Genomic DNA, 15,140 nt, shown 5'->3' on the forward strand with positions numbered 1-15,140 from the left:
TAATGTGCTAAGTTGTGATCATGTGGGATGAAAGTGAAGCAACAATAAAGCAACAGTGACTGTGTTGAGTTTTCTGGTTTGGGTAAAAGAGTACAGACAGGTTGTAGACTGTATTTTCCGGTTTATTCTAACATTGATCATATTTGTGATTCATTGTGAAAAACTGTGGTACCTCTGATCATCTTGCCGATGTCAGTCAATGCAAGTCAAAACTTCTGTGCAAATACGGGATTATTTTTTTCAAGCAATTTCCTGGCAGCTTGCCAGATTTGAGTGCCTTCTTGCAGGAGCTCAAGAATCAAACTGAGTTCTCTTCATTCATTGTTCAGAATTGCCCCAATATGCATCCATACAGGTGTTGGACAAATATGAGTGTTGAATCTTTCAAAATGCAGAAAAAAAGGCTTGTTCTTGCTCTCAGACTTAAAAAAAAAAAAAAAAAAAAAAAACTCTAGCCCTTATGAAGAGAAAACAAGTTCATTCAAAATGAATGGCTCACCATTCATCACCACTTCAGTCAAAGTTGAAGACAGAAAGGTTTAAAATACAGAACTATATTTCATTTTCATCAGTAAGTCACCCACAGTGGGATTGAAGCACAGTCAGAGTATCTGATATTTAAAACATCCTTGTGACATTTCAAAAGTTTTAATTATACCACGAAATCAGGGAGATTATTTTTGTGGCTGCCACCTGAAATGGGAAACATTTCAAAATCACATTTGTTCCTTCTTGGTTCCCAGTGTTTGAATCAGAATTATAAATAATTAATCCCTCAGGGAAATTCTTGCAACATAGCTTCACACAGGAAGAACACAGAATGATACCAGCGAGGTTAAAATATCAACACAACAGAGTAAAGTTAAATTAACATCATCCAACCACTTTACCAACACCCTTCATTTTGTGGGGGGGTAGAAGACCCAGGATTAAGTTCAGTACAGATTCCCAAAGACAAAGGGGGGCTAGCCTTAGAATATTACTACACTGCACAGATTAGACCTTTGGTGCACTGGTGTGATTCTGAATACACTGCTAAGTGGAAAGAGATGGAATCAAATATCGAGGGATATCCATAGAGTATAACAACAAACCAGGAAATGTTTAAGAAATTTGAGAATAAGCTCGATTCAATTACCAGAGTCACTCTGGAAACATGGTTCAAAATTATAGGGAAATACAAATTGGAGAGGGAAATCCAAAAGTTCTGAACACTGGATAAACAGGGGTATAACAGCATTATGTACAATTATCAACAACGGTAAAATTAAAGGTTTTCAAAACTCGAAAAAGAATTTGGACTCAAGGACTCAGAACAATTTAGGTATTTCCAAGTTGGAGACTACTTTGTAAAAGAAATTAAATCAAATCTCCCCCAGGAATTGAATGACGTGACCACAACATTCTGTAACACATATTAAATAAGAGAGTGGTTTCGATAAGAGACAGATGGGTGAACGAGAGTAAGCTTAAACTAAGAGATGAGGACTGGATGAATATGCAATGTTTAGCGAACCACCAACAGCTCCAGGGAATTTTGCTGGAAAAATATGATTAGGTTTTTTATGACTACTGAAAACAAAAAAAAAAAATAAAGCTTTGTACCTCACCGACAGTTTTTTTTTTGTAAAAATAATTTAAAAAAATGTGTAAAAACATCCTACATGTAAATTCAGATGAAGCATAGATTAAAGATTAGTCATCAGCTTTCTAAAAAAGAAAAAAGAGTCTCGTCTGTAAATGACACACTGGGACAAAGGCAGACGGTGGTATGTTTGAATGTTTATTTAAAGTTATTCCCGCTGCGCACCCCTCCCTGTGTGAAAGCCGAGTCTGAACGGAGGAGGATACAGGCCACTATAGCGCCACATCAGCACATTTATTAACAAGGCTACTTGTTTAGTCACAACACGCCCACCCCCCACTGGAATGGCACCCTGTGCTGCCCCGCAGTCAGACACTAGCATGATGAGGCTGGCTCACAAAAGACCCCGAGATGAAGAAGTCCAATCAGTGATGGGGTTCTGATTCAAGAGTGAGTGACTCTTAATTTATAAAAAAAAACAAAAAGAGGCAGCTTTGCTAAATTTGAAGTTCCACAGAGGACTAAAATCAATGGGCCCGGTGACGGCAAGAGACTCTGGTCTCCTGGTGTGGCTGTTGATCTGCTCGGCGTGCTTTGATGAAGTCACTAAATCTGAATGTTGAGGCTCGATGTGAAGCCCCAAGATTCACAGCGTGGTCTTCGTCCTTCTCCGATCAATGACGCAGTTTCTGTCTTTCTTCTTCCACACAAAAACAGATGGACTGAAAGAAGCAGAGAGAACCGGCGAGTTACAAGACTGGATCATGTTGACGAAACACAAACTAATGGAAGACGGTGCTTTAGAGCTGTAAATTTACATCCATGAAGCGTTTGAGGCGTTACCTGCGTAGGGGACTACAGATCGCCAAGAGGAATGATTTCTTCGTTGATAAAAAACTCAATGGTCTCCTCCTCCCAGTCATCAACATTGCTGTCCAGCTCATCAGTGTCCACTCCTGCAAGGCACGGGGGTCAGAGGTCAGTTCATCTGAACAGAGGTGTCTGAGTGGTGAAGGAGTGAGGAGTCCCACCTCCTCTGAGCTCCAGGCGGAGGCTCTTCTGCTCCTGGTAGATCTGCTGAGCGGTCTCTCGGTAGCGACGGTACTCCTCCATCATTGCTCGGCGCTTGTCCACCAGCTCCTACTCACACACAGACGCAACGAGCTCAACTCTCTGTACTGCTGCACAACTTTGCATATTAAATATTCTCATTACATTCATGAGAGATACAAAGGTGACGAAATTAAAAAATAAACAAAAAAACAAATCACGGTTTCAAAAATTACTCCTATTTAGGCTACAGTTACAATTACATTCACTTCATAAACTGGTAACACTGCAAACGTAAAGAATGAAGCAGAGCAAACCTTGGAAGCCTTGGATTGGCTCAGACGATCCTTCTGCTCAAAGATCTTGGAGTATTTCTTCAGATCCTTCTTGATATTCTGCAAAAGAAAGTTCACTATGAAAGAAGGATCCATGAACCAAAACCACCGCCGCTCGCAGCGCGTTCTAACTGTGGGCCTCAGATCAGCAGTAGAATCAAGGAGCCACGGCGTGGCTCTCATAAGAGGTGTCAGAAAAGTTGGGTTTGTCATCACTGGCTCCACATGTGTCTATAACATCTGGATAGGAACGTACCTTGATCTGGTCGGCACTGAGCAGGGTGGGGGGCCTGGGCCTCCACAGCAGCTGGCAGAAGCGGTCTTTGTTGTTTTTTTGGAGGAGACGACCCTGGAAGGTCCACAGCCAGTATGCATTGTCCACCTGAAACACAAACACAAAACAAAGCAGAGGTCAACGGAGGACCATCTTACTGCAGATATCTTGCAATTATGAACCGGTGTGTCGGTGAAGTGCAGACTGAGAAGCTGGTTCGGACCTTGTGGCTCCACCAGGACACTGAGGTGACGACGTAGCGACCGGTTGGGTCCCACTCAACATCAGAAGCCATGTAGTGCTCGGCGATGTTCATCATGGTGCAGTCCGACGTGTCCACAAAGGCAAGAGCTCCGTTCATACTGCACAGGGACAGAAAAACAGAGGAAAGCTAAGAACACACGGAGAGCATTTCACAAGTGTAGTCATCGAATACGACGAGCCTCAGATTAACATTAGAATCAGGAGCTTAGCTCTCATATGAGGTGTCAGAAAATGTATTTAGTTCATCATCAGTGGCTTCTTATACCATCATTTCTCTACAACTCTCAATGACACTGACCTTCTGAGTCCGGCAAGCACCATGAACTGTCCCTGTGGGCTCCAGAAGATGCTGTTGGCCTGCTGCTTGTCAAACATCTCTGAAAAACACAAAGTTCGGCGTGTCCAACCACACACAGCAACATTCAGCCACACGTTTGCATGCGTGTCTGATCTACTCACTTATCAGCTCAATCTTCCCGTTGTTTTTGACATGATAGAAGGAGGCGTTGATTCTCGGGGACTCTCCGTGGAGAACGGCAAACTTGCTGCCGTTGGGCTCCCACGCAAACGCAATGATGCTTTCTGAAAGTAAAAACAAGTGGAAACATAAATGATTTTTTTCTGCTTGCAGTGAATTACTGACAAGGTGCATGAATGTTCTTACCCTTCATCTCCACCACATCAACAGGAACCTGCTTCTCTCTCATGCGGAAGATTTCAAAGTTGGTAACGACACCCTAAGAAAGACCAAAAAAGTGTTTTAGAATCTGATATTTCTCTTTTGTCCTGTGATGTGTCTGTCCTATGTACCCCACCATCCTGTGCTTACCTGTGTTCCTTTGGGAGTCCTGTCGACTTTCACACACAGATAATCTCCATTTCTCTGCCAGTGCAGCTTGCAGTCCACCACGTTGAAGAGATTGCGCACACGGATCTCCTGGCGGGAAGGCATCTGCATCAGAGTTACTCTTGCTGGGATGTCTTTGTCCTCGGGGACCCAGAACGCTAGAATGTTGTCACCAGGAGACCAGGAGAAGTCCCTGCAGACAAGAAATATCATCAGCATCTCTGTGCACAACAAGCAATTTTGAAATGTTTAAATAAAACGGTTAGCAGCTCTTACTTGATTCCAGTAATTTTAAGACTCTTCTTGTCCAGCAAACCCATCGACTGAAACAAAACAAACATGGCTTCAAAATCAGGCACTTTTCACAAAAGTAATTATATAGTTTCACCAGTTTACTCACAGGAGTTTCATAGATGCTCAGCGTGTCCGGAGTCATCCTGGCGAAGAACTTTCCATCGTGGCTCCATCTGAAACCAAACACGATGTTATAACACACATCAACACCCTGACAGAGTTACGGCGACGACATGGTAACACGAACACACATAAAATGAGTGTACTGACTTGAAAATGGGCCAGTGCGCCGAACTTTCGCAGTGGAAGCCTCTCTTCTTCTGTCCGGTCAAGATGTCCCAGATGATGATGGCCTGGGGGTCTTCCTTGGTGTCCATCAGGGGACTGAAAGTCACGACGTACCTGGAAGATATTGCAAATACACATGAAGCTCACACAAGGAAAGCTTTGGAAGCAGACAATGATCATCTTTAAATACAGATTCGAATCATTACTGGGCAAATATTTAAAGAGTCTAGCTCTGTCGGATTAAATGATTAAATCAGATAAATGTTACCAACAAACAAGCAAATTACCTTTCACATGGTGAGAAGTCAATGAGGGAAACGCCCTGGTGGCTAAACCTCTGAATCTGTTTGAACTTCTCTCCACCCCACAGAGCGATGCCCCGCTGGTGGAAGGTGGCCAGGTAAGTGCCTTTTGGAGACCAACGAACGTACGTCTCCGTCCAGCGCTGAATCACAAAACAAAGCCATCATGAGTCCAGAAACCAATGAGTGGAGCCAAATTATGTTTCACAGTTACAATGCAGTGAACAACTTACCGCTCTTTCTTCAGCTACGATTGGCTCTTTGGCATCATTGGAAAAAATAGCCGTCCTCTCTCCAGCCTCGTAGATCACACTGTACTGGTCACGACAATCTTGGTCCTCAATCCAATGACGCATGTTACCCTGAAGTCAGAAAAAGAGCGTTAATAAAAAGCGTATAACTTTTTGGCAAGTCAAATATTCTGATGATTAAAACCTTCAATGTGACTGGAAGCAAAGACCACTGTGAAAGGAAAAAAAAAATACTCACAAAGTCTTTGAAAGGCTGTTTTTCTGGTGTTTCCCACTCATCACTGATGTTCATGTATCTATTATTGAAAAAAAAAAAAAAAGATTTTTTTTATGGACAGAGATTACATTTATTTGTCTAACTTCACTGATATTATGGTTGACACTACAAACATACTTGTCAAAGTCCGTGAAGAGATTAACCCTGAACGTATGCTGTTTGTCAAGCTTGTATCCATCTGCATTCTTCACAGCCTCAAGAGCTTGAGTTGGAGCGGCATACTCCAGGAAGATGTATCTGTAAGAGGAAAAGACTTACTTTCAATTACAATACACTAAAAGCTATGGCATCTCAGATATCTAACGGGGTCCTACCCTTTAGTTGTGCCTTCAACTTCTGGATAGAACTCGGTTGTGATCTTGCCGAACTTGGAGAAGATTTTGTGGATGACGTTCTTGAGCTTTTCCAAACGCTCTGGGCCAACCTGAGGAACATTGTCCACTACCACCACTGAGTCAATACCATCCGCCTCCTGGGGTTTCTCTCGCAAGATGTCATCAAGAAGCTCTGAAGAGGGAAGATAAATGGGCGGGAGGATGAGAGAAGGAAGGTCTAATGGCTGGAGTCTTATCAAATTTATCTGTAACTTACATACGGTTACTAGCTTTATCATTGTAGAAGAAAACGCCACATGCTCCTTTGTGAAAGATTAATAACATGTACAGACTACATTTACCATTAAAATTAAATTAACCTTTACCACAGTTTGGGAGGAAAACACAACAGTGCTATATATGTCAATATGTATTCTAAATTTGTTAAAATACAATCAGGTTAACTACAATTTGTTATATGTCTTCAGATGCCCACTGGATCATGATGTTCCTACGACTAGCCTGGCTAGACAGCAGTATTGAATCACGTTGTCAGAAGGGAATCGGTGCTGCTAAAATGAACCGCAAAGGACTGATACAAACCTACAACCTACAAAGATATTTGTAACTGTGCAATAACACATACGACACGATTAACTTCAGGAAATCCAGACAACAAGAATCCATCCAAAGGAGGAAATGTGTTGCTTAACTTCTGCATTTTCCTGTAGTAATTCAAACCGGTGTAATGAAATTTATGCCAATTTACAGAAAATGTCAGTGGAGGCTGTGGATGACAGAAAATCGCTGCTATAAATCGTGGCGATCATGCGCCTCTAGATCTTTGGGTGAGCGATCCACCACTTCCCATATGGGGTGGGATCTACGTTACCCTGACCTGTGTCTTTCTCACATTACAGCGACTATTTAAGCATATAGACGAAGGTTCAGTGACCGTGGCCTATGTGTCCGATTGAAACAGCACTAAAACAATAGATAGTGTTGTAACGTGATGTTTAAGCGCCACGGAGGCAAGGCCACAGTGAGTGGCTCTCTGGGGTCGGGGTGAGGCTTCAATGTCCGTATCGAAAACTGTGAAACTACTACATTAAACGTATCCCTGTAAATACATAACAACAGCCATTGTGGTTTGGAGTCCATATAAAGTAACAGGACCGGGTGCAACAAACTAAGTGGTTTTATAAACCCACTCCGCCGCAGGAATTAGCATCTATTAGCTACAAGGCCTAGAAGCCGGGGCTTTTCCTGCAGCCGCTCACCGTCATCCTCGATGTCGTCTTCGTAGTCCTCCGGATCGCTGAAGGAGGGTTTCCTCTTCATACTCGGGGTCGTCCACCATATCCACCGTATCTTGCATTTAACGCGGCTGCAGACGGGGTTTTAGTCGGCAGCGGAGAGGAGTCGCGGGAGGGAGACTGGTGACGGTGCTCGACCGGTGCGGACACCATGTGCGACTCCGGGAAAATGGACGACGTAGCGGAAACAGAAAGCCGGCGCCTGCACACCACCAGAGGCTCTGATTGGCTGTGCGAAGACAGTAGAGCTATAGAAAATCTGGAGTGATTAAAGCGGGATGTCCGCACAAAGTTTATCTGTATAGAGAGCTGCGAAATAAGCGCAGCTGCGTTTGTTAGGACACGCAAAGTAGAAAGAAAAAGGAAGTACGTACCGGTGAATGTGAAACTATTTCCCGCGAGAACGCATCGAAAGAGAAATTTCATCAAGCTTTATCAGTTCACTTATGTTGCATAAAGACGCATTCGGGTCCGTGTGAATCGGTCGCAACTGTTTTGTGACTGCAAAGTGTAACGCTGTCAGGGCAAAGTGAGGGTCTGTGACTGAAAGCATGGACCGGGAGTGCAGTTCACTGCTGCCCCAGGTCTGTGAGCTGCTGGCGGCCTCGGGCTGCTCCCTGCCCGATGACACCAGCCTGGAGAAACTGCTGGACTGGTTCACAGCGCTCACAAAGGCCGGTTAGTGTCACATCACTCACGTCTTTTCCTCAGGCTGGTTTATCTCCACCTTCAGCCCTTTCAGCTGTGTCTTCATATATGTTTTGACCTTTATTCTCGATTTTGTCTCTGTTTATTGCAGCATACTTTCAATTACCTCTTAATAAATTGTGATATGCAGGTAGTACAGTGCTGGGTCGAAGTTTGCACGTTCCCAGTAGCCGTAGTCTACATCAAGTGGGAATAAATGTCTGGAAGAATAGTGCCTTGTTGCCCTCTGGTTGTCTTGTGAATCTGTATTTTCCTCTTCATAAAGGCGAATCTCTGCTGGAAACCTGTCCATATCTCCTTGAATTTATATCCACTGTGATCCACAACACGGCTGCAGACCCCAGCATCCTGTCATTCACCATCAGACTCACTGGTTTAATAGCTGCAACCGAGGATGGCTTCCAAGCTCTTCAGGTAGTAAAAACTAGTATTTATTAAATTACAATCTCGAGCTAGCTCAAATCTGATCATCACTGATGAATCCTACACTTCAACTTGCAGGAGTCCTCTGTTCTGGACCTGATCGGTAACGTTCAGCACTGGCAGGAAGCAGGCCTCTGGGAGGATCCATGCATCAGGATCGGCTGGGTCCAGGGCTTTAGGGCCATGCTGCAGCACCCTAAAGCTCTCGGTTTCTTTTCACAAGCAGGTGAGCACAAACGGACCGTCTTTCCAAACAGCATTTCATGATAGATGCAGGCAATGTAAGAAGCAATTAAGTACCACAGCAAAACATTCACAATTAGAAAATGAGTGTTTGCAATTTCACGATAAATCTGATTGGTTTTGCTTGTTGTGTTTGATTCTTTAGGGTCCATTGAGCCGCTCCTACAGCTCCAGACAGACTCCAGTCTGTTTGTCGTCTCAGCTGCCAATCAGATGCTTCTCCACGTTCTGCTTCTCTGTCAGAATGTCTCATCTGTTGAATGTAAAGTGAAACATAAGAAAGAAGTTGATAATGAGGGGACGCAGAGCTCCATCTCAGACTTGGAACGTTTGGCTGTCACAGTGGAAAAGAGTCAAGACCTCTCTGATGTTGTGGCAAAGATATTGGAGTACCTAAAGAAGTCTTTGGTTCCCAAAGAAACGATCCAGCTTCATCAGACTCTACAGAGCCTCAAACTCCTGGCCCTGCTGCTCGACCGGGTCCGGCCTCCTCTACGTGGCACGCTGCTGCACACAGTCTCAGACTCTCTGGAGGAGCTGGTGGCAGCCGACCACAGTCAGCTCACAGTACCTCTCATGGATGTCATTGTTGCTGCATACAGGTAGACGTCTGTTAAGTGGGATCATCGTACAGTAGAGTGGAGTAAATTGATTTGATGATAGTAATCTCAAAAAAAAACAGCTTTGGTCATTTATTAACATAAATCCTAATAACAGCTTCACTCTCATCTGTGAAGCAGATTGTTGATTTTAATTCCAAGCTTGGAGGTTTTTTTTCTCTGTCCGAACTGGCCCTGAGGCCATCTGTGTCCATTTCAATTGCTTCAGCTGGTTTTAATGAAATAGTTCTTTGGGAAAGTAATTTGCCTTTATTTCAACCACAGTCAAATCTCAGTCAACATGTGAGAGGAGCTGTAGTGCAACAGGGAGCCGAAGAGGGCAAAGAACCACAGTCATTTACCCACTGTGTTAACTTATTACCAGTGGGATTCAAACCAGCAAAAGTCAGTGACAATTTTGCGTCTCTAATTCACATAATGATAACAATAATCACATAATGAACCACCGTATAGGAAAATGTGATAAATAAATGTAAAGTGATAGGCTGCATTTCCAGCTTGAGGCCCAGCTCTTTGAGTGTTTTTGTGGACAGACATTTAATGATATATTTGAATATAGTTGGTGTAAGTTTTGTAAATTCTGTAAGTGTATGTGCTTCCACGTGAGCTCATGAGCCCATTGCAGAACAAACACACTCGCACTTATGAATAGGAAGTAATGAATTGACCAACCAGAGAAAATGTGCTTGAACTGTGGAAGAAAACCTCGAGAAATCTGCAAAATGTACAGAGAGAGTATACAAAATCTACAAAGCAGTCTGGAGTCAAACCAGGGCTGAAGTAATAAATGGTAAAGATGCAGGACACAGGTGTGCATTTGTATAATTGCTGTGTAAAGGGCTCAGAGAATTGCACTTTAGCGGTGAACTAAGTTAATGCGTGCCTTTAATTGTACCCCTCTCTCTGCGTTTGCTGCAGCAGCGGCTCTGAAGAGCGCCTCCCTGACCAGCGCGTCGGCCATCTTCTATCATTTATGCTGAGCATCAAGAAACCTGCCGACCTCCTTCACGCTGCAGCTGCTTTTCTCCACAGAGGCCCTCAGTAAGCATCTGCTCACTGCCCTCAGCAGCATGGCACCAGTTTGTGGAGGTCATGGAAGCATCAATGCATTTAGGAATCAAACACTCATTCACAGTTTTTCTGTCCAGTGACCGTGTCCACACAGCCCAGTGTGTGAGAGTGCTCCTGCTGCCACTCCAGATCATGACTGGACACACTCCTGGACACAAACGCTGCAGGTGAGCAGATGCAAACACTCATCAGCTGTTGGTGCAGCATTATGGACTTCATGAACTCTTGTGTACTTTCAGTACCTGAGCACCGACGTTCAGTGGCCGAGCAGCTGAAGAGTAAAACCTCCTGCATCTCCATAATCTGTGTCTGTCTATCAAACACCCCGCAGATCACACTGATGGTAAGTTGACAGAAAATTCCCTTTATTTCTTTCAAATATTAAGGACGTAACATGTTGCTGTCTCTTTACCACAGGATCCAGAGTGTGTCCCCTGTCCTCCGCCTGTGATCGTCGCTGCCGTTGTGTCATCATTGAGGCTGTGCAGTGGAGACTCGTCCTCTTCACCCGCTGGCTGCAGTGAAGCTTTCAGGAATATCGTTGGAAATAAGAAAGTCCAGAAATGTGGACTTGAGGCTCTGATAGGTCTCACTAACTGCCCAGGTAAAACAGAGAACGCCACACTTTACTAATTTGCATGATCTGAATCCACGGAAATATCCTGGCATTCCTGATATAGTCATCACAAAGATGAGGCTGGAATCAAATTACAGATGCGCAGTGCTTCGCGCGGGTCGTCTATTTGAAGAGATGTCCCGGACACTACAATCAGGAGAAAGTGGGGCTTAAAGGATCTAAAGCTAAGAGATTATTTTGAGAAAGGATGAGCTGAAGGGGGCATGAAGAGCCACTGTCATCTAAATAATGATTTTTTTTTTCAACTTTAAAAATGGAGAGCTCTCATATGTAAGAGGTTCTCAATCAAAATGAGTTCTCTTGAAAAGTAAAGTTTCAAGAGAAGAACACTCACACACAAAGCAAATAATAAAGGCTAATCATGTATGATAATGCGATTGATTTATTTTCTCTTGTGTCTTTTTAGGGGTGAAGGTCAAGTTGAATGAAGTGATCACTCTTCTGGTGCAGTATCTGGAAAATCCTGATTCTGAACCCACCGTGAGTTCATGTGTTTTAATGATTGAAAAAGCTGTTTGTTATTCACGGTCTTCTCATTTCTAACCAGCTGGGTGCATTTAAGCATCAGTGTTTTTTCAGTTCAGTCTATGCATTTGTTCATTTTTGTGCCTCTTTATCCAGCATTTTTTTTTGTTTCATTTTTTTTTTTTTTTTCAGGTGCTCCATAAGTCCTACCAGACTCTAGTTAAGTGGATGACTGTTTGCACAGACGTCTCCTCGATAACGGAGCAGCACAGGAATGGTAAATCTAAACTTCAGCCCGTCGTTTTCACTGTCGGACATCCAGCAGAAATAAGCTCGAGCGTGTGTCCCACGCAGATCTGCTGAGGGTCGTGACAAAGCGTGTGTGTGACATGCGCTGGGAGGTGAGAGACTCGACCCTGGAGTTCCTGGGACACCTGGCCGGGGTGCAGGTCGGCCAGACGTGCAGCGCGTCGGAGGCTCTGCTGGGCGGCAGCAGCTGCACCATCCCCCTCCTCAGGGAGGCGCTGCACGATCCAGAGAGCTACGTGAGAGCCAGTGCAGTGTGCGCGCTGGCTCAGACACTGACACGCAGCTGGCAGCAGGGGGCAGCACTCACCGAGGAGCAGGTATTTACCTCCATCAAGCATCCTGCACACAACTGCAGGGAGGAATTTGCTGTGAAGAAGAAATAAAATCATGTCTTGTGAGCTGAGTGTATCGTCACAAACCCTAATGGAAACTAATCTGAATATAATTTTACCTCCTGTGTCTCTCCAGACGGAAATTGTGGGCCGGCTGCTGGAAATCCTCTCTGAGGACACCGAGGGGTTTTCCAGACGAGCTGTTGTGCGTTACTTCATCGTCTGGTACTCCTCACACTCGCCTTCATCCTCACCCTCGTCGTCCTCGTCCTCTCTCCTCATGCGCTCCGTGCGCTCCGTCCTCTCACGAGGCAGTGCCGATCTGGACTGGGAGGTCAAAGTTCACACGCTGCAGCTGGCCGAGCTGCTGCTGGCCAAAGCTTTTTCTGGTCGCTGGGGTCAAACCGGGAGTTTGGCCGTCCCTCCGGCCCCGTATGCTGTGACCTTTGGCCTGGCCCGCACTCCTTACACACACAGCGGGACACACACAGAGGGAGCGGAGTCGGACTTGGTCAATGCGCTGAACACCGCGGTCGATCAGGGAATCATCACGGCGTTGCTGAGCAGCCTGGTCGACTGTGATCGGCCCGTGGGGGTGAAAGCCTGTCAGCTGCTCATCGCACTCAGAGACGCGGTCTGTCTGTCGCCACAGGGGGAAGTGAAGGCAGCTGCTGCTGTGGAAGACGTTACTTTTGAGCTTTCTGGTCGTGGATGGGCCAGAGAAATTAGAAAATTACTGGCAGTGAAGAATCAGGCTGAAGAGGCAGACGCCACTGCTCCAAGAGGCTTAAATGGAGTCGATGGGACCGATCCCGCAGCAGAGGAAGAGATGAGTGTCTCTGCGAGTGTGTGTGAAGTGTTGAGGGGTCTGCATTTAGACGAGAGGCTCGAAATCCTGACTCAGAGCAGCGACCACGTTCAGAACTCTCCGCTCTCGCTGCTGCAGGACATTCTGACTGCAGGACCGTCCCACCGACGGACGGACTCACAACCAGGAGAGGAGGTCATAGTGGACTGCTACTGACATGCAGACGCACAAACACGGTGCCTTCGCCTATGAACACACTGAAGTCAAGGTGGCCTTGGATTTGTTTGGGACTTGAATCAAGTAATGCAGAAAATAGCCACAAAGTATGATGAATTATGATGAATATGTTGCCTAAATATTGTTTTTTAAAATGCTACATTTACAATTTGAATATTTTCTAGGTTAAATAGTATTTTATATGTCCTGGAACTAAATAAATGAATTTGGTTTTCATATGATTCCATTTTGTTTCATACTTTGATTTGATGCAGTTAAAAAGAAGCAAAGAAGAAAACTATTTTCAGTTTACACTTTGAGTCTTTGAAGAACAACTTCTGACTGAACAGTGGCAGCTTCGCAGCAGAATCACAGCTGAATGGGCCAATTTGCTGAGCGTGAGGCAGATACTGTTGTTTTATCTGCACTGCTCTTTCTTTGGTGTCAGGATTTCAATTCTAAAATGAAAAGAAAAAATGCTTCTCTTATTTGCCTAAATAAATCAGTCGATATCAGATGCTCGGTCAGTAAAGTCAAAGGTGAAGAAGATAACTGTATGACTGCATGTGTGACTGTGAGTTTTTCAGGCTTGTTGTAGTAACATTAAGGTGCAATCATTAAAATGGCTTAATTTCATAGAGATTATAATGCATGTGAGATCGTAAACTCAAACTGAGACAAACTGATATGAGGATCTTTAAATAGCCATTGCTGATTGCATCAGTTATTGAATTATTCCCTCACATTTACTTCAAAAGTTGCTCTTTGAGAAAAAAAAAACATAATGAAGTATGTGTTAAATACAGTGTTCTGTTTAGTCTATTCTGTTCACCAGAAACAACTAAAGACCAGAAGATATGATTTTGTATTTTATACATTTACATCAAATAATTAATGCCTGACTAACTTGCTGCTTAAATAAAACTTGCTGTTCCCTCATGGTTAAGTTTCACACAGATCAAATTATCCCAATATAGTTATTCGCACTCCATCACTGACTTTCATAATAAATGGATTACAGGAAATACAAATGTATTGCTGATGGCCTCCTATGATAGAATAACCAAGCATTTTTCCCAAAAATGTCACATCGCTGGTTTTACTGCGTTCATAACGACTGAGAACACAGATAGCAGCACTCAGCTCCACCCTCGGTGGTGCAGGGTTCGTGGTTAACTGCACCACCTGTGTTTAGGCACATTTCCACTGTCCTCTCTGCTGTTTCTGTCTCTTCCAGGTCATCCCGGGGCTGACAGTGGGCTGCTATTGACCTGCATTCAGATGGAGTGTTTTACAGTCACACAAAGTGAGCAAACATCCTGGCTGACACTGGATCTGATGTCCCACTTGCATTGTTATTGATTCTGGCAGAAAGGCTCTTACGGTCATTGCAGTGGTTTGGTATTAGGTCAGCTATTGATCTTCACTCAGAGGTGTTTTCAGAAATAAACAAAAATAGCTCTGATTATCTATTTTTTTTTATCTTTCTGACTGTATTTAATACAAGGATTGTCTGAAAAGCCTCTCCAGAATGTTTGCTGGTCAGAGAATTCAGTATTTGCTCCCACAGCAGTGTGGGGAGGGGCTGGAGTGGCTCGCTGAGGACACTGGCTTACTATAAAGTTAGGGTTAAACTAAACAATCCACATAAATCTGAGGATTATAGTGATTTCAGGTAGATTGCATGAAGGTCTTATTGAAACACAACTGGCTGCCATTTATATTTTTCCCTCTCCACTGATGGATGTTCTTTACATAATTTCTGCCATTCAGTAAGGTTTAAGTGGTTTTTGAAAAATGTGTAGAAGCTTCTGTGTTATTTGCGCAGAAGATACAAGCCACATATCCCAAATCCCGAATGCTTGATTTACTCATCATCCAATCATCCAATGGCATTTATTAAATGAGCTG

At 44.1% G+C, this 15,140-nt stretch overlaps 2 protein-coding genes and 2 non-coding genes across 4 annotated transcripts; 1 reads left to right on the plus strand and 3 right to left on the minus strand.

Moving 5' to 3' along the window:
• Nucleotides 1-2,289: 2,289 nt before the first annotated feature.
• On the minus strand, nt 2,290-7,569 carry LOC115384513 (eukaryotic translation initiation factor 3 subunit B-like). The gene is given in 20 exon segments (XM_030086794.1): nt 2,290-2,307; nt 2,429-2,541; nt 2,617-2,725; nt 2,953-3,030; nt 3,227-3,352; nt 3,468-3,606; nt 3,807-3,885; nt 3,968-4,090; nt 4,173-4,245; nt 4,338-4,548; nt 4,632-4,678; nt 4,756-4,822; nt 4,920-5,051; nt 5,225-5,382; nt 5,473-5,601; nt 5,729-5,786; nt 5,885-6,004; nt 6,082-6,274; nt 7,362-7,411; nt 7,413-7,569. Coding segments are annotated over 19 exon segments (2,040 nt in total). The 5' UTR covers nt 7,460-7,569; the 3' UTR covers nt 2,290-2,307; nt 2,429-2,440.
• Nucleotides 3,106-3,191, minus strand: LOC115384516 (small nucleolar RNA SNORD60). Its single transcript, XR_003930886.1, has one exon. It is a non-coding gene; the product is annotated as a small nucleolar RNA SNORD60 (small nucleolar RNA).
• On the minus strand, nt 3,684-3,765 carry LOC115384515 (small nucleolar RNA SNORD60). The gene has a single exon (XR_003930885.1). It is a non-coding gene; the product is annotated as a small nucleolar RNA SNORD60 (small nucleolar RNA).
• Nucleotides 7,570-7,841: 272 nt separating the features above from the next.
• Nucleotides 7,842-13,327, plus strand: LOC115384511 (BRCA1-associated ATM activator 1-like). The gene is given in 13 exon segments (XM_030086792.1): nt 7,842-8,075; nt 8,371-8,519; nt 8,607-8,754; nt 8,917-9,373; nt 10,310-10,432; nt 10,540-10,602; nt 10,604-10,629; nt 10,702-10,805; nt 10,880-11,066; nt 11,506-11,579; nt 11,757-11,841; nt 11,919-12,190; nt 12,342-13,327. Coding segments are annotated over 13 exon segments (2,703 nt in total). The 5' UTR covers nt 7,842-7,948; the 3' UTR covers nt 13,230-13,327.
• The last annotated feature ends 1,813 nt before the right edge of the window (nt 13,328-15,140 follow it).

This window comes from Salarias fasciatus, unplaced genomic scaffold, assembly GCF_902148845.1.
Source record: "Salarias fasciatus unplaced genomic scaffold, fSalaFa1.1, whole genome shotgun sequence".
Lineage (NCBI taxonomy): Eukaryota > Metazoa > Chordata > Actinopteri > Blenniiformes > Blenniidae > Salarias > Salarias fasciatus.